Source organism: Mus pahari, chromosome 14, assembly GCF_900095145.1.
Source record: "Mus pahari chromosome 14, PAHARI_EIJ_v1.1, whole genome shotgun sequence".
In the NCBI taxonomy this organism is placed as follows: domain Eukaryota; kingdom Metazoa; phylum Chordata; class Mammalia; order Rodentia; family Muridae; genus Mus; species Mus pahari.
Genome location: NC_034603.1, coordinates 45,102,177 through 45,129,138, shown reverse-complemented (window position 1 = coordinate 45,129,138; position 26,962 = coordinate 45,102,177). Strand labels below are relative to the sequence as shown.

The window sequence follows — 26,962 nt, the reverse complement described above, 5'->3', positions numbered from 1 at the left end:
GGAACAAGTGTTCTTTGAAAGTCAGCTTAGTTTCTTAGGTAACCCTTCAAAAGCATCCTGCTGTTAACTTACCTAATGATCCTTTTTACAGCCAATTCTCCAAATTCAAATTTCAAACTAGTGGAATCTGATTTTTATAGCATTACATTCCTGATATGGTCACTCCATTGTGCCCAGGATTGAAATTCCTCAGGCTTTTACAGGTGATAGAATGTATGACATATGTGGGGTAGGGTTAGTTCCTGAGGAATTTGCTGTTTAGGACATGTGTTTCCACAGTTCTCAGCAAGCCAACTTACATGTCCGTGAAGAGGGCTGGAGAGTCAGGCCGATGCGACTGCACATCCTGCATAGCGTTCCATTCATTGACTGAGGACTGATCTGAGTTGATATGGCTCTCGTAATAACTCACCCACGTGAGAAAAAGACTGCCTGGATAGTAGTTATGCATTCTGGCCACTTCACAAGCCTTGTGCAAACTCTGTAGTGCAGACCTGAAAGATAAGCCTAGAAATGAGTACTGTAAAATTATGGGGTACCAAAGGGTAAAAATCACTTCTATCTCAAACTTGTCTACTTTTTAAATTTTACAGAGTATCATTTTCTGGAGAATTCCTTCCCTCCACAGGAGTCAAGAGTCTCTGATCTTGCTTGCATCCTCAAGGCAAGGAGCTGGGGGAAGGGAAGAGAATTTATAACTAACTCCCCAGTGAAAAACAGGTCCAGGACCTATGGCCTCATGTCCTTATACTTGGATTCATGTTGTGACTGTCATTAGCAAACAAAAAACTCAACAATTAACTATTTAAAATCTGTTTCTCTTTGGCACAGAATCATGGGATAACTTACTCTCTATGATTCTTATGGGTTCCACAGAGGCCGATGTCCCTAAGCCACAAGGCTATGTGCTTTGATGTTCAGGGAGTACTGATCTAATGACATTTACCATTCTTGCTATCTTAGTCTCCTACTTCTTTAAATCATTTATTCATTTACACGACTTGCCTTTTAAGAATAGCTCTGGCTACATACATTGAGACTAAATTAAACCTCCTGACTCTGAACTCAGAAATCCAAGAAGGGTAAACAAAACTAAAAACTATTTTTTTTCTATTTACCTACACTAAAGCCAGAAATGCTAGAAAGTAAACAAAACAACACAAAAAGAAATGCTAGGAAGTAACTTACACAAAACCTAGGATCTTCTACATTTTGTTTATTGGTCTATCTCCAGTGCTTAAAAATAAGACCTAGCTTATAGCAGAAGCTCAAACAAATATCTTATTGGCTATAAACTAATGTTTTTCTCTTAAAGGAAAAGGAAGTGCAAGAAAATTCCATGATCATTCTTTTACATATTTTCTTTATAACATTTAACTTATTTATTTTACTATTTTATGTGTGTGAGTAATTTGACTGCATGTATGTCTGTGCACCATGTGTGCCTGATGAGGGCAGAAGGGGATGAAGGATCTGTAGTAACTATAGTTACAGAGGATTATGTGCCACTGTTTGAGGGCTGGAAATTGAATTTAGGGTCTTTGCAAGAGCAGTAAGTATTTTTAACTATTGATTCAATGTATAACACCTATAAAATTAAAAAAAAATTGATGTGTGAGTGGGTACACGTGCCACAGTAGCAAACATTGGGGCCCAGAGGTGAATTTCTGGGTGTTAGCTCCCTCCTCAACTAAGAGTATCCTAAGATCACACACAGGTTGTCAGTCAGGCCAGGGACTTTACCTGCTAAGCTATTTCAAAGGTCTTACATATTTTTAAAAAAATACCTTTTATTCCCCCCCACCACCTTTTTTTTTGAGACAGGGTTTCTCTGTGTAGTCCTGGCTGTCCTGGGACTCACTCTGTAGACCAGGCTGGCCTAGAACTCAGAAATCCGCCTGCCTCTGCCTCCCAAGTGCTGGGATTAAAAGCGTGTGCCACCACGCCCGACCAACTAAAAAGGATTTTAAAAACATAACCTGTGGTTTATTTCTGAAGTGTGTATGTGTGTGCATGTGTGTACTTGTGCATGTGTGTACTTGTGCATGTGTGCTCCTGCATGTGGGGCCACTGTTGGGTATCTCCTCAGTCACATTTTTTTGAGACAGAGTTTCTTACTGAACCTGGAGCTAATCAATTTGGTGAGGCTAGTAGGGTGATTAGATTCAGGTTTGCCTGGCTCTAGTGTGTGTGTGTGTGTGTGTGTGTGTGTGTTTTAAAGTAGATATTTCAGATTGAATAAGTCTCTATGTTGTGCAGCAAACACTTACCTGACTGAGTCATCTGTCAGTCCCCTAAGATGTTTTTCTATTTTTCAAAATAGGCAAATGCTCAGAAAAATTCAATTGCACTCCAAAGATTCCATGCATACTCTCTTCATATGGAAAATCACACTTTACAATCATACCCTATAGATCTGCTTCAACTATAATATACTCAGTGTTAGTTGCTCCAGATACAATGGCTACATATAAGAAATAGGAGACTATAGTAACTCTTGTCTGGTTAAGGAAGCACCTGGTCTAAATACTGCTTTGATTCATCACTAATATTTTTCTTATATGACTTTCAATTTAATATTCCTCAAAAAAGTTAACAGAACAATTACTAGTCAACATCAATTCTTTTTTTTTTTTTTTTTTTTTTCGAGACAGGGTTTCTCTGTATAGCTCTGGCTGTCCTGGAACTCACTTGGTAGACCAGGCTGGCCTCGAACTCAGAAATCCGCCTGCCTCTGCCTCCCGAGTGCTGGGATTAAAGGCCTGCGCCACCAGGCCCGGCTAACATCAATTCTTGATCTGCAGTTATTACTTGTATTAAGGCTGCTTTGTCTTCCTCTTCAAGATATATCTGAAAAGTACTGTCATTCTACTCTATGCATGGGAATAGATAGGCTAACTGCTTCTGAGTATTAGTCAAAGGGGATCATTAAGTTTTCCATAAAAATTCACCTGTGAACTATGCTGTAAATCTATAAATGCAGTCTAAACACATCTAAAACTGTCCCACCTCAGTTACTTCATGTAACTTTATTAAGAAAGGTAATTGTTCAGTGACAATGAGGATTCACTTCTGTTATGCAGGTTTAGATTATTTCCTGGATTATTCACTTCTTGCTTTGCTTGCCTTCTATGTATCCGGGGCTTCTATTATAGAACAGGCAGTAGAGTGTGAAAAAGAAATTTATTTGTTGTGTATATGTGGTATGAGTGTTTATGTATCGCTGATTTGTGTGTACATATGTATATGTGTGCTCAGGTAGGCGATATGTCAATGTTGTGTGTCTTCCTCTATTGATGTCTACCTAATTACTGGCCATAGCATCTCATTGAACCCAGAGCTAGACTTGGCTAGACTGGTGGGCTATCGAACTCTGGAGATTCGCCGGTCTGGCATGTTCCTCTTCTTCCCCAATTCCCTGCGACACTAAGGTTTCAGATAAATACTGTGCCTGGCTTTACATGAGCACTGGTATCTGAATTCAGACCCTTATGCCCATACGATGAACACTTTCTGACTGAAACATCTCAGTTCCAAGAAACTAAAGGCTACTGACCCGCAAGTCGCATTATTCCCTGGTTATATTACATCATTTTCTAGATAAGTGAACAAGAGTCTATTCTGTCTAAATAAATAAGATACTCTCAGGTCAGTTATGTAACCCTAGCAATGCCTTGGTTCTCTCATCCACAACAGGGTGCTAACAACACTGCTCTGTGGTACTGGTGTAATGATTAAATATAAGTCATTCAAAACATCTGGCACACAGTGAATAGCTTAAAAGTGTCAATATATGGTTGGTTATTAACAACGGTTTCTTTAAGTTTTATTTGCATTACACAAACAATTGCTAGTATTTTAAAAGAAAATCCATCTATCTATAATACAACTCTGTCAATGCTTATCTCTGATTATTTTATGAAGCTAAAAGCTAGTGCATTGCAGTAAAACGTAGTACTCGCACTAAGCATGGTCATTGTGAAACAGTTCTAACAGGCTCTTTGATAATCCATTAGCAGCTCTTGTAGAGCCCAGTAGTTCCTCTGAATCTCACTTGTTCACCAATGAACAAAGCTTTCCATTGTGAAAATTTAAAAACTGCATTTCTGGGCCACCTTCAACCATGGCTACCATGCAAACAGATCTCACACGAACTCGCACACACACACACACACACACACACACACACACACACACACACACCTTCTACATATACAGCATTCTCATAGTGAACTGTTATCATTTCAAATAGTTCTTCTCTAAGAAAGCACTGTTTTTATAACATTAAAGAACTTTTTAAAAATAGAACAACTTTTTAAAAACCCACAGTTTTATAGAGATATCAAAAGCCATCTTACCACATTGCTTGCACAGATACAGGCTTGAATATGTGAACTCTGTTATCTGTTGATACGCTGAACCCACTAAGAGCAAAAGAGAAAAGACAAAAGTCTACAAATAAAGGTCAGACATTTCAAGTTTGCTACAACAACTGACTGGTTAAATAGAAGAAACAATCACATATGTCATCTAGAAGTTAACTAGAAGTAGGATGTGACTGAAAAGTTTCAACATGGCAACTGAGAGAAGGAGAATCAAAGTATTCTCCAGGGACAAGTGCCCTGCCAGGTAACTGGATTGTAGTGGTCACTTCTAGACATAAACACATATGAGCAACACCAGATGAACTCAGCAGGCTATAAATATAAATATATGTATATATGTGAATAAATATGAAATAATAATAACTAAAGAAGAAGTTGTGATTTGCGAGGGAGTGGTGGAACATTAGAGTTGAAGAAAGGGTTGAAATGATATAAAGATAGTACTCATATACAAAATTCTCAAAAATAAATTTAAATAAAGAAAAGCTTCAACAAATTGATTTTATCTATTAGGCAAAATTAAGGTATTCTAATGTGTATTTCTATTTGGAAGCCTTTGATTCATTGCAAACCTGACCTGGGTTTTTATAAACTGGAGCAAACATTTCAGTCTCTTGGGAACACATTCTAAAAACACCAGGAGGTGGGGGTGGTTGACTGGAAGGAACTGGCTCAGGAAAGGGGTTATACAGCGGGCTGACAGCTGGCAGGGGATGCAGGAGGTTATTTGAAACAGAACACGTCAACCTCTGGGAGGACACAGCAAGAGCAGTCCCACATGTTCACATTGAAGGGTGAGTCAACAAACTATTACTTCTTTGCTTGGCTTCCTAACATGGCTTAAAAGAACAGAAGTGAGAGACCCTGGAAAGTTGTATTTTACTCTATTTCACTAAATGGCAGTTTTAGGGCCTTACTGAGCTGCTGAAATGTCAGTTCAGTTGGCCACAGTGGGCCTCCCATTCAGCTGAATGAATGAGCCACCAAGACTAAGATGAGCCACCCCTGAGCTTTCTGTAGGAGGGAAAAGAGAAGGTGCTTACCCATCACCATCCAAATGAATTAGGGTGTCACTCCAGAGAGGCAAGACCAAGCCCATGGTACAAGTGCTGCTGCAAGACAGGAAATAATCTCTAACTTACTTCCTGTTATTCTGGGAAGCAGTCATCATTTATTAACATTCAACAAAGGATAATTCTTAATGGTTTATCCTAATGATGACACAGTGGTTCTCAACCTGTGGGTCACAATCCCTTTAGGAGGTGAACACCCCTAAAGGGCTCTTTCACAGGGGTGGACTAAAATCATCAGAAAATACAGATATTTATATTATAATTTATAACAGTAACAAAATTAAAGTTAGAAAGTAGCAACAAAGATAATTTTATATGGGAGAGTGTCACCACAACATGAGGGACTGTATTTATTAAAGGGTTATAGAATGAGGAAGGTTGAGAACCACTGCCCTAAGCAATAAATTGTGTCATAAATGTTAGAGCAGACAAATTTCTATCATATTACTATTAATCCTGTACACATTCTCAGGATTACTTTGATCACTGCTGACTTGCATTTGGTAGGACTTTGCCCAGAATACAGTATCTAACTCAATTCCAAGGCTTTTATCCTTTTGTTTTTTGAGGGGATGGGAGTCATGGACAAAGTTTCATGTAGCCCAGGTTAGCCTTGAACTCTTGACCCTCCTCCCCTCACCTCCTGAGTGCTGGGATTATAGGTTTGCACCACCTATAGGTTCTCAAGGACTAGTTGTAATGTCAAGAACTAGTTCTGGTTGCTCAAGATCTTGGAATACATGATTTATTCAAGTTTTTTTTGTTTGTTTTTGTTTTTTCGAGACAGGGTTTCTCTGTGTAGCCCTGGCTGTCCTTGAACTCAGAAATCCGCTTGCCTCTGCCTGGTGATTTACTCAACTTTAAGATATACTGAACAATACAACACTTAACAGTCTTAAAAGGAAAGGAATTAAAAATGTACAGAAGTAATAGTCATGGCTTGTTATCAAGTTAGAGAAATAAAAATACAATTTAAATAAAACAGTCCTTGGTCTTGTGTGTGTGAATAAGAATGTAAATGAAATTTTAAAAAATAAACTTTATTTTTATTTTATGTGCATTTTGTGTGTATCTATGTCTGTGTACTACTTGTATGTCTGGTGCCTATGAAGGCTAGAAGAAGGTGTTAGATCCCCTGGGACTGGAGTAATAAACAGTTATGAGCTGTCATGCAGGTGCTAGGAATTGAACCTGAGTCCTCTGGAAGAAGACTGCTGAGCCATCTCTCCAACCTCCTGTTTTGTTTAAGAGAATCTGACTATGTAGTCCAGACTGTCCTTGAACTTGAAATTTTCTTGTCTCAGCCTTCTCTACCTTGAGATTATAGGCACATGCTATCACACCTGACAAAATAATGCTATGTACTGAACTACCACTGCTGAAATGTAGAATAGGGATGTCAACAACCAATAAAAGGCTGATCATACTATGGAATACTAAAAGATTTTTCAGGTTCTGGGGGTTGTAACTCAGTGGTAAAATGTGTGATCTGCCCTAGGTTCAGCCACACACCGGCCTAGGAAGGAAACTGTCTCTAAATGAACAGAACAGGTTGGTGCAGAAAGCCCTCGACTCCTGATCAAGTAATTGTACGCTCCGTGACTCTACTTCTCTGGACAACCTTCATCATTTCCGTCCATTTTTATTTCTTTAAGGATATTTAAAGTTTTCAGTTTTGTTGGGTATGGTAGCACACACCTTTAATTCCAGTATTTGGGACACAGAGGCAGACAGATCTCTGTGAGTCCGAGGCCAGTCTGCTCTGTAACAGTAAGTTTCAAGCAAGTCAAAATGACATTTAAGACTCTTACCTCACACACAAAAAACTTTATGAAAATACATGAATTTGTATGCCATCTGTTTATGGGCGTGTGTGCATGAGGGCAGATGCCTGTGAAGGCCAGAGGCTTCAGATCTCCTGGAGCCAGAACTACAGGCAGTTGTAAGGTAACCACTATTGATGTTGGGAGCTGAACTTGGATCCTCTGCAAGAGTAATGCATACTCTGCTTAGCCATTTCTTTTGCCCCTTATTAAGGATGTATCTTAAACTACTTCCCGCTTCTGGACATTTCCCAAAGGATCCTTCATCTGCTCCCTCCCAATATATCTACAGAGACAGCATAGTAGAGCGGAAAGAACACTGGACATGGGAGTGGAATGGTGTAGTTAAGATCATGGCTCTCAGTCAGATGGATTCTGGAACTTGGGTTCTAGCAGTAGTAACTTTTCTCCAGGCCCTTACACAGGCTGGGCCAGTGCTCTCTACTTCTGAGCCACTCCTCAGCCTTTAAACCATGTAATCTTAAACAAATTACTTAATTGCCTGTGCTTGTCTCTTCATCTATAAAAGAGGGACAAAATAATCTTTACTGTCCTGTTTTAAGATCAAGTATATGAAAACATATATGAGGGTTTCTAAACATAACTGTTTCTATTCAATAAGTATCTACTATGCCAAATACCTGGATTTAATCCTTTTTGGTACTGAAACCCTGACTAGTTACTTACTTAACTCTTCTCAGCGTTAAGTTCTTCATCTTTCAAAGTAGGTTACAAAACCTGGCCTCACAGGAAAGATTAGGAGGAAAGGGAAAGGGGGAAATGATATAATTATGTTTCCTTTCCTTTTTATTATTTATTTACTTTACATCCCAATTACAGCTTCCCTCCCCTCCCCCCCTTTTTCCTCGGAAAAGAGAGGCCTCCCAAACATGTGTAGTTACGTTTTAATTTTAAAAAATTAAAAAAGGATTTAAAAAGGCTAGAGAGATTGCTTAGTTAAAAGAACTTGTTGCTCCTTCAGAGGAACCAGGTTTGGTTCCCAGAATCATATGTCAGCTCACAACTGTCTGTAACTCCAATTCCAGAGGATCCAATGTCTTCTTCTGGCCTCTATGGGCACTATATAGACACAGCACACAGTTCACAGACACATAGGCAGGCAAACCCAGGCACTATGGCAGATGCCAAGAGCCTGCTGACAGGACCTGACATAGCCATTTACATAAAATAAAAACACTTTAAAAAGATTTAAAATAAAGCTAGGTATGGTGGCATAAGGTACCTGGGAGACTGAATTTGAGTGTTTTAGGCACTGGTTTATACAGTGGCACCCTTTTGTTCCCCCTGTCTTCCCACCCCCTCAAAAAAAAAAAAAAAACAGGAGAAAGAAAAATATTTAATCTCTCTCTTCCTCTCTCTCAACAGTTAGTCAAGGAATCAAGGAGACATTATAATATAAAACATAGATGCACACCAAACTTTAGTGCATCCAATGTCATAAAAAGTATGCTACTGGAGAAGGGGGAACAAAATACCCATGGAAGGAGTTACAGAAACAAAGTTCAGAGCAGAGTCTGAAGGAACGACCGTACAGAGACTGCCCCACTTGGGGATCCATCTCATAAACAACCACCAAACCCAGGCACTATGGCAGATGCCAAGAGCCTGCTGACAGGACCTGACATAGCTGTCTCCTGTGAGGCTCTGCCAGTGCTTGGCAAATACAGAAGTGGATGCTCACAGTCATCCATTAGACGGAACACAAGGTCCCCAATAAAGGAGCTAGAGAAAGTACCCAAGGAGCTGAAGGGGTCTGAAGCCCCATAGGAGGAACAATATGAACTAACCAGTACCCCCAGAGCTCCTTGGAACTAAACCACCAATCAAAGAAAACACACAGTGGGAGATGTGGCTCTAGCTGTATATGTAGCTGAGGATGGCCTAGTCAGTCATCAATGGGAGGAGAGGCCCTAGGTCCTGTGAAGGTTCTATGCCCCAGTATAGGGGAAGGCCAGGACTGGGAGTGGGAGTGGGTGGGTTGGGGAGCAGGGAAAGCGGGGAGGGAATAGGGTTTTTTTCAGAGGGGAAACTAGGAAAGGGGATAACATTTGAAATGCAAATAAAGAAAATTTCTAATAAAAAAAAGAATAGGTGATTTCAACACCACATTTCTCCAATAGACAGGTCATCTAGACAAAACACAAACACAGAAACATCAGAAGTATAAGACATAATACATCAAAAGGACTTAACAGATATCCAAAGGAGAAAATTCCATTCAACACTAGCAGCCCATGGAAACCTCTCTAAAACATCTTGGCATACAAACAAAAAACCTTAACACATTCAGAAAAAGTGAAACAATGCCATGTATCCTATTTAAGCATAATAAAATAAAATTAAAAATAGGTAACAAATAAATCTTTAGTAAATATACAAACTCATGAAGATTAACTCATTACTAAATGACCAAAGATTTAAAATCTTTAAAGCGAAATAACATGTTAATTCATTATAAAATTAACATAAAATATTAACCTAGAATAGGTGTTCTAATGCATCTGAAAGCGATGTAGGGTGTCAGGCAGCAAGATACAAACAGTTTAAAAGCATCAGTAATACCAAATGAAAACTGTTGGAGGTGCTGCTTGAGTTCAAGGATATCCTGGGCTTCACAGTGAAAACTTCTCTCATAGGAAAACATCTGGGGAGCAACAAACAAATACCAGACTGCAAAGCTCTACTATTTCATAACCTGAGGCATATGCACTGTATTTTGGAAAACAACTGTATTAATAGGAAACTTTGTCACTTAAAGCTACACTACACTACACAAAATAAGCTAAATAAATTGGCTACAACATCACTACTTGTATTTATTAATCTGTCTTCTACTTTGACTTAATGATGTTTTGAAACATATTTTCATATTCTGGAATATAAAATATAATAAATTTCTTTAAGAGTAACTGAGCACAAGCATTCTGAAACCAACAGCACTTCTTTTACTGTAAAACAGGCTTGCTCAACAGAAGACATAATAAGATTTTATGTCTTTAGCTCTTCATGTCCCATGTTTGTTTTCTAGACACTAAAATTTTGTTAATGGAATGGCATCTTTTAGGTATGATGCAGGCAGGATCATTAGAACAAACTGATGTGGTTTGCTGAGGATAAATTACCAGTCACCCATGGAAAGTGTCTGCCCTGGCACCTGATGGCTAACACTCCAGAGTGTGAGTCCGAGTTACTGCCTCCAGCCTCTGGGGGAAGCTCCAGCAGCTTCCATGCACTGCTAGTTTCTGTTCTACAGGGTTTTCAACTGAGGGGTCAAGGGGAACTGAACAAAGGAAATATAATCACAGCAATTCTGTTTAACTGTACCATACTGTTCCACAGGGGAGCTGTTACTCATACATGACTACTAAGAAAGTAAATTAAATTTGACTAGTTATGAATGAGAATTTTTTCTTATATATCATTATTTTAATCTTTACTTATTTAAATAGCCAGGTCAAGTGGCAAATATACTTGACAATATAGGTCCACATAGGTAAAAATCCAAATCAGAGGTCATAAACTTCCATTGAATGTAGAAAGGTAGGTATTTTCCCTACTTCCTCGTCCTTGAGACAGTCTTATATATAAGACTGGATGTCCTGAACTTACTACATAGACCTTCTTGGCAATTCTCCTGCCTCTGCCTCTGGAGTGATAGGATTACTGGAGCATGCCACCATTCTCAAAAAATGAGTATTTTCTTACTAAAAGGGCTGTTACTTATGAAAAACACTAGAAGCTACTGCAAGAAAAGCTTCCTAAGAATGGTTGCCAATCCTCTGTAAATTCAGAGCATATAATTAAATGCTGTAACTGGTATACATGTTCACAACTTTGAACTTGTGATCTTTATAAGCTCACAACTCATTACCCAAGGTGACTTTTGTCTTTTTCCCTCCTAACCTGTCATTCCTGGGAAGAGGGAAAGGAAGCTCAACTAAAGAACGATGGTCTTGATTGGATTGTCTGTCAGCTTGTCTATGGGGCTTTTTTTTTTTTTTTTTTTTGATTGCTAATTGATGCAGAACGAGGCAGCTTATGGTGAGCAGTGCCACCCCTAGGCAAGTGGGCCTGAGCTGTACAAGAACTTCCGTATACATGTGAGCCTGGGAGCAAGCCTGTCAGCATCTCTGCTTTAGTCTCGCCCTGGCTCCCCATGATGTTGGACTATAACCTGTGAGCTGAACTCTTTCCTCCCAAACTTAAAAAAAAAATTATTTTGTGTACATGGGGTAGCATGCTGGAGGCTAGAAGAAGACAACTTGAATTGGTTTGTTCAACTATGTGGGTCCTAGGGAACTGAACCTAGGCTGTTGGGGTTGGCAGCAGGCTCACCCACTTAGCTATCTCACCAAGTTCATTTTGGTCAGTGTTTTATTGCAGCAACACAGAGCAAAGCAAGACTACTTCTATGTACAAACTAGAGTAAACAAAGATTTTGGAAGATACTTTCTAGAGATACTAGGATTTCCTTGCTCCCAACCCCAAATCAGAAGGACGATCATTGTCATCTATACCCCTTCCTCCAAACGCAGGGCTTTGTGCTTGTGTGTGCATGTGTGTACGAGTGTGTATAAATTCCCCCAGGCCTGGGGCACGCCTCTAGCTATTGCACAATTCCATTCTAGTCCTAAACCAGGAAGTCATGGTTTGAGACATCTGGCAGGATTTCCTGAGGCTTATTATCTCAGAGTGTAAAGATCTGCTTAGCAGCCACATTCCACAGGCTTCTCAAAGGTACTTCAGAAACAGTAGGAAAATACAACAGAAAAGCCTGAAGCCTTAAGGATATAGACCCAGCTCCTCCCAATAATAACCACAATGATCTAGAGTCTGTCTGAGATATCTTTAATTACAGGAAGCAAAGTACATATGAGTTTTGAACCCAAGACCAGTGGTATAATACCAAGAAAGGTATGTGCCCTTCGATTATCAAAGTAGAACATTACTGATTGAAAGAATAGATTGGCCGGAGGAAAAAAAACATTACCCCAGAGCTATGTTTCCATTTGCTTAATTATTATCATTATTACCTAACAATAAGAGAAAGGTAAAGAATAAAAGTAAATTAGAAATAGTCAAAGATTTTCACCAAGTGTCACTGCCTCTGAAGATCATGGTCAAAACTTATTTCCTACTTTTATGCCTTGATTTGTGTGTCTATGTGTGTGTACATGTGTTCATATTTTTATGGGGTACATTTGGAGGCCAGAGGTCACCTTGGGTGTCTTTCTCAATTGCTCTTCACCTTAGAGACAGGCTCTCACTGAACTTGGCTCTCACAGATTTGGCAAGGCTAGCTCCTTGGCTGGTCAAGGAAGTCCCAAGGATTACCCTGTCTCCACTTCCTGACTGCTGGGATTATAGGCACATACTGCTGTACCTAGATTTTCCACCAATGCTAGGAACTGAACTCAGGTACTTGATCTTACATGGCAAACACTTTACCCTGAGCTATCTCCTCAGGTTGTCATGAACTGTTTTTTAACTTAAAAATTTCATTACCGTGTATCCACTGTAAAAGATAATGGGCTTCACTGTGATACCTTCATACATATATGTTAACCATTTTCATAAACATATACATGTGGTGGTTTGGATAAGTACGATCCTCTCAGGCTTCTGAGATACTACTTGTGACATTACTTGACAAGAATTAGGATGTGAGCCCTTGTTGGAGTAGATGTGGTCTTGTTGGAGGAAGTGTTTTACTGGGTGGCCTTTAAGGTTTCAAGAGCTCAAGCCAGGCCCAATGGCCCTCTCTTCCTGCTGCCTGTGGATCTGGACGTTAATTCTTTGCTACTTCTCTAGTACCAGGTCTGCCTGTATGCTGACATGTTCCCTGCCATGATATGATAATAATTGAAATGGTAGGCAAGCTTCAATAAATGCTTTTTTAAAAAGGTAAATGTTGTGGTCATGGTGTTTATTTATGGCAACAGAACAGTGATCAAGACATATATCAAGAATACAAACTGGGCTTAGTGGCACACACCTTTAATCCCAGCACTTGGGAGGCAGAGGTGGGCTGATTTCTGAGTTCAAGATCAGCCTGGTCTACATCAGAGAGATCCTGTCTCAAAAAGATAAAGCACACATGCACAACCCTCACCCTCTTACCTCTAGTCCCACTTTATCTTGCATTTTAAAGGCTTAATTACACAAGACACTTTTGCAATAGCTTAAATAACTGTAACAGGTTATTTTAAAAGTAGTTCTCTTAAAAAGTAGTTTTCATGCCCCTTCCCCATTTTTTATGGTATCATACCTGTCATTAGAAGAAAAATCCATTCCCAGGACAATGCTTTCTTCAGTGTCTTGTCTACCATTAGTTGAAACCACGACCATATAGCGTGTTCGATTTTGATAAGTACTTTCCAGTCTTACAGCCTGAGGTTAACAGATAACAAAGAAACAAAAAAATTTAGAGAATTTTTAAATCATTTAATCTTTTTTTCCCCTTTAAAACCAGCATCTCATAGCATGCCACCAAGGCAAGAGAGTCAAAAGTTGGGAGACCTAAATTCAAATTTCAACCCATATAGTAACTTTAAAATCTTTGATGTAATACTAAATTAACTGGAGAGAGATAAAATAATACATGTTATATTGTTTTTAAGAATCTGGACATACAAACCACACTTAAGACAGGCCTCATACCCAGCAGTAGATGGCCAGCACAAAATGAACTCAATGGTACTTTTTTGGAGATTTTTTTTTTTTTTGAGGGGGTATCAATATTGCTTTGTTGATTTTTTTTTTTTTCAGAGACAGGGTTTCTCTGTGTAGCCCTGGCTGTCCTGGAACTCTGTAGACCAGGCTGGCCTCGAACTCAGAAATCTGCCTGCCTCTGCTTCCCAAGTGCTGGGATTAAAGGAGTGCACCACCACTGCCCAGCGTTGGTTTGTCTTTTAACCTTACTTTTGCTTGTGTATTACGGTTTCTGATTTTGTTTTATCACAGATTTTTGTGTGTATATGTCTGTGTTTCTTGTGTATTTACATTGTTGCTTCGTTTTGTTTATTTTGGTTTGTTTTAAAGAGAGAAAGAGGGTATAGAGATGAGAGAGAGGAAACCATGACTATATTGTATGTAAATCAGGCTATATTGCATGAAAAAATTTATTTTCAACGAAAAATAAAAATATACAGGATAAGTCACTATAAATATACATTATGTTGGTCAAGCTCAAAATGCTGTAGATGTGTATTTTACTGAAATATATAGTATTCATATATTATAAAGAATACATAATGTTTTATAAAATATATCAATATATTAGATGTACATCTCAAACAGTCTATGCATCTATACGTACTTATCTGTTTCTACAAGCTTTGGGGTAAGGTAATAACCATTCTTACCAAATCTGCTTTTCTTAGTAAAGATTACTTGTTTTACCAAGCTTTAGTCAGGCTCCTACACTTAGTCTAGATCTGTCTGTGCAATTTCCTGCAAAATTAAACTGAGCAAGAACTCCCACTAAATTTATTTATCAGAAGTCTACATCATCTCTACTGGATAATCCCTAACATTTAACTGGGTTTCTTCTCCTCCACCATCTCCTAAGTGATATATGATCACCCTGGCCTATCCTCAACAAAAATCACTTAAATCATTTTAAGTCAAAACTTGATACTGAGGGTTCTCTGAAATCTAAGGCTTATTGAACCACTACAGATGCTAACTGGAGAAGGTCCTTATCTATGGATAAGTTTTTCAACCACCTGCAGGGAAGTGGGGCAGCAAATGGAAACACGCCTGCTGGGCCTCCATGTGAAAACATACTGTAATGGTTATTTTTTGTTGCTATGATCAAACACCATAACCAAGGCGACTTCTAGAAAGAAGAGCTTATTTGGGTTAAGGATTCCAGAAGAAGAGTCCATAATGGTGGGGGAGGCAGACCAGCAGTTAGCTAGAGCAGGAAGCTGAGCTATCACATTTATATCCTCAGGCAGGAAGCACAGAGCAAGCTGGAAGTTGGTGAGGCTATAAACCCTCAAAGCTTGTTCCCCATGAACTTCCTCTAGAAGGCTCTACTGATTTCTCAAACTAAGCACCAACTAGGGACCAAGTTTTTGAATACTTGAGCCCATAGGAAACATCTTCCACTCAAACCACAAGTTCATAGACAAGATTTTGAAAGGTAAAGCACAAAGTATTTACATTGAATCCACATTGACTACAGGAAAGAATGAACTATTGAGAAGCAGGCAAAGGTTTGAAACAGGAGGTCAGTCTGAATGAAGAACCTATTGCTTGACTGGCTGAAGCAAACAGTACAGAAAAATGTATTTATAAAGAGTATATGATATAGACTAGTGGTTTACTTGTCTGGAATCAGCCTAGATTTCAATAATGATTCAATAATGTAGGAGAGTCTATCTATTAAGTTAATTTGGCACAAAGGTGTTGAGACTAATTTTTCCCCTCTGGAAACCAGTCTTCTCCTAGCTGCCTTCAGAAAAAGATGTAGCATTCTCAGCTCCTCCAGCCCCATGCCTGCCTGGATGATGCCATGCTCCTGCCTTGATGAGAATGAACTGAACCTCTGAACCTGTAAGTTAGCCCCAATTAAATATCATCCATATAAGATTTGCTTTGGTCATGGTTTCTGTTCACAATAGTAAAACACTAAGACAAATGGGATTTTTTCCCCCTCTCTTACTTCCGATTTACTTATTATTATTGTGTTTGTGTGTATGTGTAGATATGTGTTGGTGTATGTGTAGAAGTCATAGGACAACTTTGTGGAGTTTCCACCTTCCTGTGGGCTCCAGGGATTGAATTCAGTTTACCACGTTATACGGTGAAGGAAGCCATTTCAGGGGCTGTCTCCTTTATTTTATTTTATTTTATTTTATTTTATTTTATTTTATTTTATTTTTTCCTAGACAGAGTTTTGCTAGGTATACCAGGGTCAGACTCACAGAAATCCTTCTACCTCAGCCTCTTGAATTATGAGAGTATAGGCCTGTGCCACAATGTCATCTTCTTCTTAGATTCATTTATTTTATTTAATGTGTATGAATGAATGTTTAGCTTGCATGCATTTGCATCTCATGCCCACCTGGAACCTTTGGAGGGCATCAGATCCCTTGAAACTATAGTTACAGATGGTTGTCAGTCACCACGTAGGTCCTGGGAACTGAACCCGGGGTCTCTGCAAGAGCAGTCAGTGTTCTTAATGGAAGAGCACTCTCTTCAGTCCTTTAAAGGTTTGTGGGTTTTTTCTTTTATTTTTTTATTTTTTTAAAGAAATATTATTTATTTATTATATGTAAGTACACTGTAGCTGTCATTAGACACTCCAGAAGAGGGAGTCAGATCTCGTTGTGGATGGTTGTGAGTCTCCATGTGGTTGCTGGGATTTGAACTCGGGACCTTCAGAAGAGCAGTCGGGTACTCTTACCAGCTGAGCCATCTCACCAGCCCCCTTTTCTTTTATTTTTAAGATAGAGTAGATATGTAGTTCTGGCTGTCCTAGAATTTGCAATATAGACTATGCTGGCCTCAAACTCAGAGTGATCCTCCTGCCTCAGTTTGTTCTTTGCTTTCTACAATAGAAGATTCCTTTTTCAGAAAATTGTTAGTTTTTAAAGGTTTTAATTCACTGCTTATTCATTCAAAGTACCTTCAGAAAACTGAATGTAAATAAGGACTTAGGTGGAATCCTGGGCTTACCTGTTAGTGTTATAATGGCAGTGTGGTAACTGGGCCTGTAAAGGCCTGAGGTGAAGTGGCAAGGTGCCCGAGTCTTGTTTTAAGATATTCCAATGAAAAGAGGAAGGAGGAGGAATGGATGAAAGAAACCAGGTAAAGAGTGATGGCTACTAAAGCTGAGTCATATATTTACAGGGATATATTTTCTACTTTGATTGTCTGGAAAATTTTTTAGTAAGTTAAAAAAAGGTCAGTGCATAAATCATAATAACAAAGCAAAATGGCTGTCAGGCAACACTTACTGAAATATCTGCTATACATACATTGCATATACAGTGCTGGCACATGAGCTGAGAAAGCAATGGTGAGGGGAGACATGCTCTCTTCCTTGTGAAATGTATGCTCTATTATTACTGTCTCAAAAATCAAATAAGTTAATTAAATTAAATAAAGACAGTTTCATGTAGCCCAGGCTAGCTTCTTATATTCAAGGATAACCCTTCACTGGTCCTTCTGCCTCCACTTCTCAAGGGGTAGGGTTACAGGTGCTTAGTACCACGCTTAGTTTCTGTGGTACTGGGGATGGAACCCAGGGCTTCAGGGATGCTGGGCAACATTCTACCAATTAAGTTAAGTACTTAGCTTTATGTCTGTTCTGATGTTCCTAAGAAAAGCTAGGGAAATAAAAACAGCAAAGCGGCTACATTAAAGCTTCTTTGTAAGAACCCAAACAATCAGAATAAAATGCCATTATTCTGATGCTAAATACACAGGCTGTACTCAACACTTTATGTTCCACAAGAAAAAATTTCAAAATCAAATTCACATGGGAGAAGCCAAGAGGAACTAACATTTAAATGGATCATAGTCTAGAGTTAGTCAACTGACACTGAGGAACATTAATCACACAAAACGATGGATAGCAGTGAATATGCATGAGGTGGACTGGGAGGCAGCTCTGGATTTCCTTACAAAACACTCAAAGTATACATTACATTTAAAATTACATTTATTTACTTAGTGTGTGTGAGGGGTGTAAAGAAGTCAGAGGATAATGTGCAGAAGTTGGTTCTCTCCTTCCTGGGTCCTGGGAATAGACCTCAGGTTGCCAGGCTGAAAAGTGCACCAAGCTGAATCATCTCACTGGCCCATACATGTTATTCTAACAAGAGAATCTGGTGCAGATGAAGTCAGGCTTAAAAAATTAATTGTGTGCACATGAATGATGTGTGTGTATAATAGTGCACAAGTGGAGGTCAGAGACATGCCTGTAGGGGATGGGTCTCTCCTTTGACCATGTGGGGCCTTGAGATCAAACTCAGGTTATCAGACTTAGCAGTTGGCCTCAAACTTGCTATGTAGCCTGGGAGGAGAATCACCTTGAACTTCTGACCTCCACCAGTGCAAGGATTACAGACAAGTATTATTATGCCTGGTTTATATGGTGCTGGAGTTGGAACCCAGGGCATCATACACATTACATAAGCACTCTACCAACTGTATATTCCAGGCCCAGGATTTCTTATAAACAGGATTTCCGATCTTACCAAATGTTTAATCTTGAGCATGCCTTAGCAATTTTTAAACTAAATGTTCAATTTCTCAAATGTGTTAAAAGCACTTTTATCTGTGAACATAAATAGCATAGAAACAACTGAATGGTAATTCTGACAAATTAAAAAAAATCTTGACTCATTTTCCTTTAGTTATCTCTGTGTGTAGATAATATGAGTATACTATGTTCATATGTCTGTGTGCACTATGTATGTGGAGGCCAGAGGTCAATACTGGGTGTCTTCCTCAATTATTTTCTGTCTTATTTTCTGAGATAGACTCTCTCCCCAGAACTTGAGCTCAGCAGTTTGGGTAGACTGGCTGGCCAGCAAGCCTAGGGATGCCCTGCCTTTGCCTCTTCAGTGCTTGGATTACAGGCATGAACTATAATACCAGCTTTTTTTTTTTCTTTAAATCTCAAGTCCTCAGGGTTGTTCAGCAAGCACTATACAGACCACACCATTTCTTTAGGTTTCTATGACAGTTCATATGCCAATTAGTGGCAACTGGTTGGTTAACTCAAAGCTGATAAAAGAACAAAAAAACTTTCTAAATATAATGCTTGATATCTGGCCAAACTAGAGGAGGGCACCAAGACATTTTGGTAAGTGATATTCAGTGCCTGTGCTTTTAATACTTAAATATAGTACCAAGAGCTCATCATTCAAAAGATCATCTTAAAACTCTCAGTCCAACTTAAACGCTGAAACTAAGCCAAGTAGTTCACAGATCTATCTTGCATAAGAGGCTTCCTCATCTAACTGTTGAAAATAGTTCTCCTGAGTACACACCACACTTTTGCTTTAAATTTATTTTCATCATGAGTCCGGACCTTGCCTCTGCATGCAGTATTTGTCCTCAGGGAAGCTGCTTTGTAAAGATACACTGTCTAGACAAGCAGCTCACCTGATCCATCAGAAAGGTTTCAAAAGTATGTAAGCATTAAATTCTGGCCAAAAGAACAAAGTAAAATCACTAGCTAAGATTAAGATAGACTTTAGATATGACATTAATAAAGAACACTGTCTTTAAGAGTCTGAGGAAGTGTCTGTATAAAAAAAAAATCAAGTTATAAAATAAAAAAAATCTATAACTTATATTCTGTAGAATCACTGAAAACTATGACCAAAGCTAAAGATATGGTTCAGAGTACTTATCTAGCAAACAAAACAGACCCTTGGTCTGATCCCCAGCACGGTCAATAAGGCCTTACCAAATCCATGATTAATTTACTGACATGGCAAGACATCCATGATAAACAGGCTGGAAGACATTATGTCTCATACTTTTGCAAAGCAACAAAACAAAATTAAGCATGGCTATGTTAGTTTACTCAGCCACCTACACCTGACCCCATGCAAATACAAGACAGAATGTAGAGATGCTCATTCCCACAGCCAGGAATGGCTTTCCTCAGAGGGAAGGATACGGTTATTCATCTTCATTCCTTTTTGAACTGTCTGATTTGGAAAACCGAACCAAATCCCATACAATACACTTATTTTTCAGAAAAAAGTAAACTCATTTTCTTTTCTTTTCTTTTCTTTACTTTTCTTTTCTTTTCTTTTCTTTTTCCGAGACAGGGCTTCTCTATATAGCCCTGGCTGTCCTGGAACTCACTTTGTAGACCAGGCTGGCCTCGAACTCAGAAATCTGCCTGCCTCTGTCCCCCCAAGTGCTGGGATTAAAGGCATGTGCCACCACTGCCCGGCTAGTAAACTCATTTTCATTGCTGAAAATTTTAACATATTATAAAATCAGGAAACCTTAATTTTCTTAAATTACCCTGCCAAGTTCTTGGCTTTTGTAAAAACTTTATGAGGCTACTGTAAATATTCTGAAACTCATAGATTTCTCATTTGATTTTTAAGTGGGTGTTTGAAAATAAGGAAGAGCACAATAAAACCATTTCCTATTTAACAACTGACATTTCTTAAGTACTGAAGTGACATTCATGCCTGCACTTGGCAAGCAGGACTCCTCCACAGGACATTGTTTTTTGTTTGTTTGCTGTTTTCAATGCTTAAGCAAAAAGTGGGTTTTGGTTGGGTTAAGAAGAAAAAGAGCAAAAAAAAAGCAGGATTTTCAGTTGACTATCCAACTTTTAGCCTTATGTACAAGTGCCGAGATATGAATTTTAGCATTCCAAATAAACTCCAGACAAAAGCCTGTGCTCTGGGTCTACAAACGCCCCTTTCAGTTACAAAGTGCTAATTTGTGCACAGTCATACAATGCCTTTACTCATTTTCCTGAAAATGACTCACTCAATAATCTGAAACGTAGCGACTATGGAACAATTCAAAATAACTGTAAAATGGCTTGTAGATTTAATGCAGAGGCATGAGTTTTACATTTTGCTAAAATTGTAAATTATCTCTCCCCTTCCCCCACACCTCCCCAGGGGCCTGCAAGAACCCAACTGGAGGTGATTTTGATATACCCTAAAGTCTCAGAAGCACTGCTTTAGAGCACTAAAGCCATAAAAACCATGCTCTGTGCCCCATAGCTGGGTTCCCCCGACCCCCAAGTATCCCTGACTGTCCTGGCTCACTCTGTAGACCAGGCTGTCCTTGAACTCGGAGATCTGCCTGTCTTTGCCTCCTGAGTGCTGGGATTAGAGTGTGGACCACCACTGCTTGGCTACAGTTGCCTTTTAAAAGAATTATTTGAGAAATATGTGTATTAAATAATGCAGATGGTCTGCAATATGGTGGCTAAGTAGGTAACATTGCTTGGCGTGAAAACCTGATGATCTGAGCTTAGTCCCTGGATTCTAGAGTGGAAGAAGAAAACCAACTCCTGGCCTTCATGTGGCATGTTTGCCCTACCTACTCTCTCATGCACACACAAATAACACATACTTAGACACATAAAATACCTTTTGAAAATGCAGACAACAATGGGAAGATGGCACAACAGGTGAACTCTCAGCGAGACACCTTATTTCAAAAAAGAAACTAAGGTGGAGAGTGGTGGCAAAGACACTTAACGTCAACCTCTGCCTCTACATGGCACACGTGGGTGAGTGTACTTGCACACATGTCAATGCCACACACATATTTTTAAAACTTTTAAGAAAATGTGCATCAATCAGTTAATAATGAAGGAAGGAAGAAAGTGATTAAAATGGAGAGTTGGTGAGGAAGATGATATCCAACATTAACTTCTGGCCTCTACATGTCTATGTGTACATTCTATGCGCGCACACACACACACACACACACACACACACACACACACACACACACAGAGCAGAATCAGCAGGGTCCAGAGGGTTCAGAGGCTTGACCGGCACCCACAGGCAGCCTCACACTTTACTTCTCACATCTCTTCTTGGACAGAGAGTACAATAGTTATTTGAATTTAATATGCTCATGGGCTAAACCTGGAGGATAACTTCAATAACTGCCTAGTGTATTTCTTCCTATCTATTCTGTATTAGCTTCTAGGGAATCTTCCTTAGATACCGTAGCTGGTTCATGTTATTTCTTGGCTCAAAAAAAAAAAAAAATGTATTTCACAGCGCTTCATAAAGTACTGACTGGCTCTATAGTTACCTAGGGGATCAGATACAAATACAAATGTGAATAAGCCACATGGGTTTTTTTTATTTGTTTGTTTGTTTGTTTTTTCCATCCCCCAAGACAGGTTGTCCTGGAACTCACTATGCAGACCAGGCTGGCTTTGAACTCACACAAATATGCCTGCCTCCGCCTCCCAAGTGCTAGGGATAAAGGTGTGCAGCCACCACATTCGGCCCCCATTTCACACTTCTTCAGGTGTCTATTTAATCCTGCCAACTGTGAAAGTAGTAAGGAAATGAGGAAAAGGGCAAAGACAGCCTAAGGTAGCTTATCTAACATCACATGATTAGCAAGAACCTGAGGCCAAGTCTCCTGACTCTGAAGTCAGCAACAGTTGCTGGTTATTTCATTCATACCTTGCCCCTTCCTATATGTGCTTTTGATTAAGCTATGTTCTTATTTAGAACAATGAATTTGTTGACTTAATCTCACCATCTTTTAATATCTGCTCCAGTTCCACAGCCTAATATAAAAGCTTCCCCAACTAGGACAAATTTCCATTTTTTTTCTCCTTTTTCTGAACTTCAGCTGTTGTTATGGAGAATAACTTACAAACCAGCGACTAACAACAAACTTGAGCAGAGTATTTTACCTCATGTTATAGTATATTTTACAATAATTAAATTCTCAGATGGACTATGGGGATAGTCTGTTTTTTATTTTATTCCACCTAGGTCCGAGCATTATATTTGAACAAAAAAATAACTTTAATATTAGCTATTATTTTAGGCAGCCTTTTGAGGAAGTTAATTATGATGTCATTAACTTACCAGCCTTATGTTGTCTTCTGGGCGGAGTAATATGAACATTGCTTGAAGATGCTGTTGGAGATCGCCTGGTGAAATTTAAAAGGCAAAGGATGATTATTCTCTATTAAAAAAAATCAATGGAAAAGATTCTTTTTATCTTAGTGATTTGTAAAGTTATGACTTACTGAAAGACTGAAATTTTTATTTTTACATTTTCATATTTTAGTGTGAGTGCACACTTGCTCATGTATCCTGAAGACACTTTCTGAGGAAAATCAGAAGGCAACTTGTGGAAACTGGTTTTCTCTTTCCACTATGTGGGTGCCAGGATTTGAACTCGGGGTTGTTGTGCTTGCAGCAAGCACTTTTAACCCACGGAACTACCTCAGACATTTCTGTTGTTACTTAGGACTGGTTTTTACTATGCACCCCTGGCTGATCTGAAATTTTTATGTAGAGGAGGATGGCTTCCAGTTTACAGAGATTAGCCTTCCTCTGCCTTTGGAGTACTAGGACTAAGGAAGGGGGTGAGTCACCACACCCAGCTCCATCTCATTTTTATCATGTCTATAGAAGTGTAGGTGTTCAGTGAGGCCAGAAGAGGGTGCTGCAGTTGGTGCGAGACAACTGCTTTGGGTGCTGAGAACAAACTTGGGTCCTCTATAAAAGAGAGTGGGTTTTTAACAGCTGATCCATTTCCCTAGGCCCTTGAGCCTTTTCATTAGACACAAATGTCACATAAAATTATTGGTTATATGTTAAATTTTATTTATTTATTTATTTATTTATTTATATTCTATCTGCATGTATATTCTATCTGCATGTATATTCTATCTGCATGTATTCTATCTGCATGCCAGAAAAGGTATTAGATCACATTATAGATGGTTGTGAGCCACCACATGGTTGCTGGGAATTGAACTCAGGACCTCTGAAAGAGTAGTCAGTGCCTTTAACCACTAAGCCACCTCTCCAGTCCAGTTTGACTTTTTAAAATAGTACGAAATTAGTAGGCTGCCTTTTTATATATTTATTTTCAGTTTACAGTAAGTTGAGATTTGTATCTGTCATACCAGGTGGTGGTGGCTGATGCCCCTACCACTTGGGAGGCAGGTGGATCTGTCAGACTGTCAAAGAGTCAAAGAAAACCCTGTCTTGAAAACTAAAAAAAAAAAAAAAAAAAAAAAAAAAAAAAAAAAAAAAAAAAGTATTTGAGAATAATCTGGTAGAAGAATGAAGGATCCATTGGTGACTACAGATTAACAAGAGTTTGAAGAATTATCCCTAAGTCTCAAATGATATATATAATTTCTATTCCTATAGTAAGAATATTCATATGAATTTAACTTAAATACTGTTAGATTCCCTTTATTTGCAACAGTTTAAAGTGGTTAGTGGATGATATTAAAATGAGAGTACCTATTAAGTACAACATACTGGGAATAGTTCTCCTGAACAAATTAGGTGTTTTAACATGCCAACTATTATTTGAAACCGCACTTATTCTTAGATATTTTATAACACTAAATTGAAAATCCTTTGAGTTAGGATATAAGATACTAATGATGATGCCAGGCATGGTAGTACTTGTCTTTAACCAGTACTCAGGAGCCTGAGACAGGTGGATCTCTATGAATTCAAGGCTAGCCTGGTCTACATAGTGAGCTCCATTCAGGCCAGGCCTACATGGGTCTCAAACAACAGCAACAGTAGTACCATCACCAAAACCAAACCCAAAACAAGAGACTAAATGTACTTTTGTGTGTGTGTGTGTTTGTACGTGGAAACTCACTATGTTGTAAGATTGTGTGTGTGTGTGTGTGTGTGTGTGAAATTTGAACACAGATATTCTTTTATGGGTATGGGTGAACAATGACTCCCTCAGAAGACATGGGTTATTAAGTGACAGTCACCAGTACTAGGTATGGGTCAGAGTCTCCACAGGCACCCCAAACAATATGGGCTATTGTTATTGCTCTTAGTTGCCTATCAGAACTATACACCTTAATGCTGGTGACACAATATACTTTGGCTGTAGGACATACAGAAATCAAGCTGGAACTGACCTGGAAGTTCTTCTCTACTAACCTGTTGGGTCTCGCCTGCCAGCCTCTAAGCATTGTATTGCACCCCTTACAGACACTCTAAGAGTTGCTCCCCTGGACGTCCCAGAACACAGCATCCTCGGGCCGCCCACTGTCAACGCCCACTCGTCGCCCGGACCAACCACCAATGTTGTCATGCCTACTCGATTGGACCCGCCTTCTGGACACAGCTCCGCTGAGGATTGGACCGCGCGCCATTGGGACATTGGGACATTGAGACAATGCGACTTTGAGAGAGACACTCAGCAGAGACAATAGGACATGCGGGAGAGGGTTGGGTTCTCCCGCGTGTAATTAATAAATGATATTCTTTCTTGCAGCTCATCTCTATTTTCAGGAAGTTTAGCTCTTCAGTGCGAACCCACCCCAAGGTGTTTTCTGCCCACGCAGACACAGCGCCGGTGTGCGTGACGCAGAAACATACAAGTGGCACCCGAGAAACATTACAAGTGGCGCCCAACGTGCTGTAGAGACTTAAGCTTCAGGCACTGGTGGAGTTCCAAGTGTGCGTGATTATGTAAGGGTACACCCCGAGATTAAAAAGGTAGACGCACAAAATTTATTTGAGCATGAAGTGTTTAACCCGACACCTCATTTCCTCAATGGGCAGTGCACTGGGATGAGACTTTTCAGGCGTTTTTGTCCGCAGTCCTACACTCAGGCAAGAAAGAATTGGGTTTATTTAAAAGTAAAAATTTTAAAATCCTCCTGGCCACGGCCTAGAGAGTAAATCTATGATAGTATCCTAGAGACAGACCAAGGTACAGAGACGTCTGGTTTTCGGTGTTAGGTCTGGTGCACCAATTTTCTATGTGTTGAGTCATGTGTTTTCTTGTTTGTTGTCTGTATGAGTGGCCATTGTGTTTCATGTCTAAATGTATTATATTACAGCTTGCTAAATTCGTCTTTGCTTTCTCGGAGTCTCACCGCTGCAGCCCTGCTGCAGCTTAGCCAGGAATTAAACCCGGCAGGAGGGTTCCTGCAAAAACTGCTTTCTTAAGTGCTTTTAAACTTTGAATTGTAAAACAAGAAAAAAGTTAATTGTCGTTTTTTTCCTAGTGATTCTCATGATTAGTGTTGTTAGTAAGTAACAAGGGTCTGTATTTGTAACTTTATAGCTAAGCAATGTAAAGTTCTGTGGTCTAAATTTAAAATTCGCTGTAGCCGCTTCATTAAGTTCTTTGACTTGCTTTAAGTTTATTGATGTTCATTAAAGGTGATCTTGGTTACAAACGGCTAGCTTTAAATTGGNTAACTCAAGGTTAAAGTCATTTAAGGATTGATAAAGTGTTTTAAAACTTGGGCTTTACCTTCCCACGTGGTNAGGATTAAGCTCAAAATGGCCTTGGCTAGTTTCTCCTTTGTCTCACAAACCGCAGGTTTGTCTTTTGTTTTAAAAACCGCGCCAAACAAGTTCTTGTGGCCATACCCCCTACCTTAAGGGAGGCTGTCCACGTGTTGCCAATGCTAACAGCTTAATTCAGGTTTATAATAGATCAATCACACATTGCAAAATGGCTTGCCTACTTCTTACAAAATTATTAAGGAGTTTATTTTTACTTGATAAATGTTAAAGGTTTGCTTNTGGTAAACTGATTACTACTGATAATGTTTTACCTCTAAGTATAGCTTAGACAGCTTACACTTTATAAAAATAACTTTTATTGTCTCTGCTTTAATACATTAAGCTAAGAGATTAAATTTTCAGCGTGGTATTAGATACAACCTATACAAAGGTTTACCTGGAATCCTGCTCTCAGAGACCATATCCTTTTCATGTTAAGGTTTTAGTTATGCTAAATAAAATTGTGATATTTAGGGCTGGTGAGATGGCTCAGCAGGTAAGAGCACTGACTGCTCTTCCGAAGGTCCCGAGTTCAAATCCCAGCAACCACATGGTNGCTCACAACCATCCGTAACAAAATCTGATGCCCTCTTCTGGAGTGTCTGAAGACAGCTACAGTATACATATATATAATAATAAATAAATATTAAAAAAAA

At 39.1% G+C, this 26,962-nt stretch overlaps 1 protein-coding gene across 3 annotated transcripts in view; it reads right to left on the bottom strand.

The window, feature by feature from the left end:
- The window catches only part of Ssh2 (slingshot protein phosphatase 2), a 228,658-nt gene that overhangs the window by 33,008 nt on the left and 168,688 nt on the right, over positions 1-26,962 (bottom strand). For all 3 annotated transcript variants that reach the window (XM_021212427.2, XM_021212426.2, XM_029545599.1), the window contains 5 exons: positions 22,878-22,942; positions 13,571-13,692; positions 5,429-5,497; positions 4,359-4,424; positions 300-494 (listed from right to left, as the gene is read on the bottom strand). In XM_021212427.2, the coding sequence (XP_021068086.1) occupies positions 300-494; positions 4,359-4,424; positions 5,429-5,497; positions 13,571-13,692; positions 22,878-22,942 (517 nt within the window). The remainder of the gene's footprint in view (positions 1-299; positions 495-4,358; positions 4,425-5,428; positions 5,498-13,570; positions 13,693-22,877; positions 22,943-26,962) is intronic.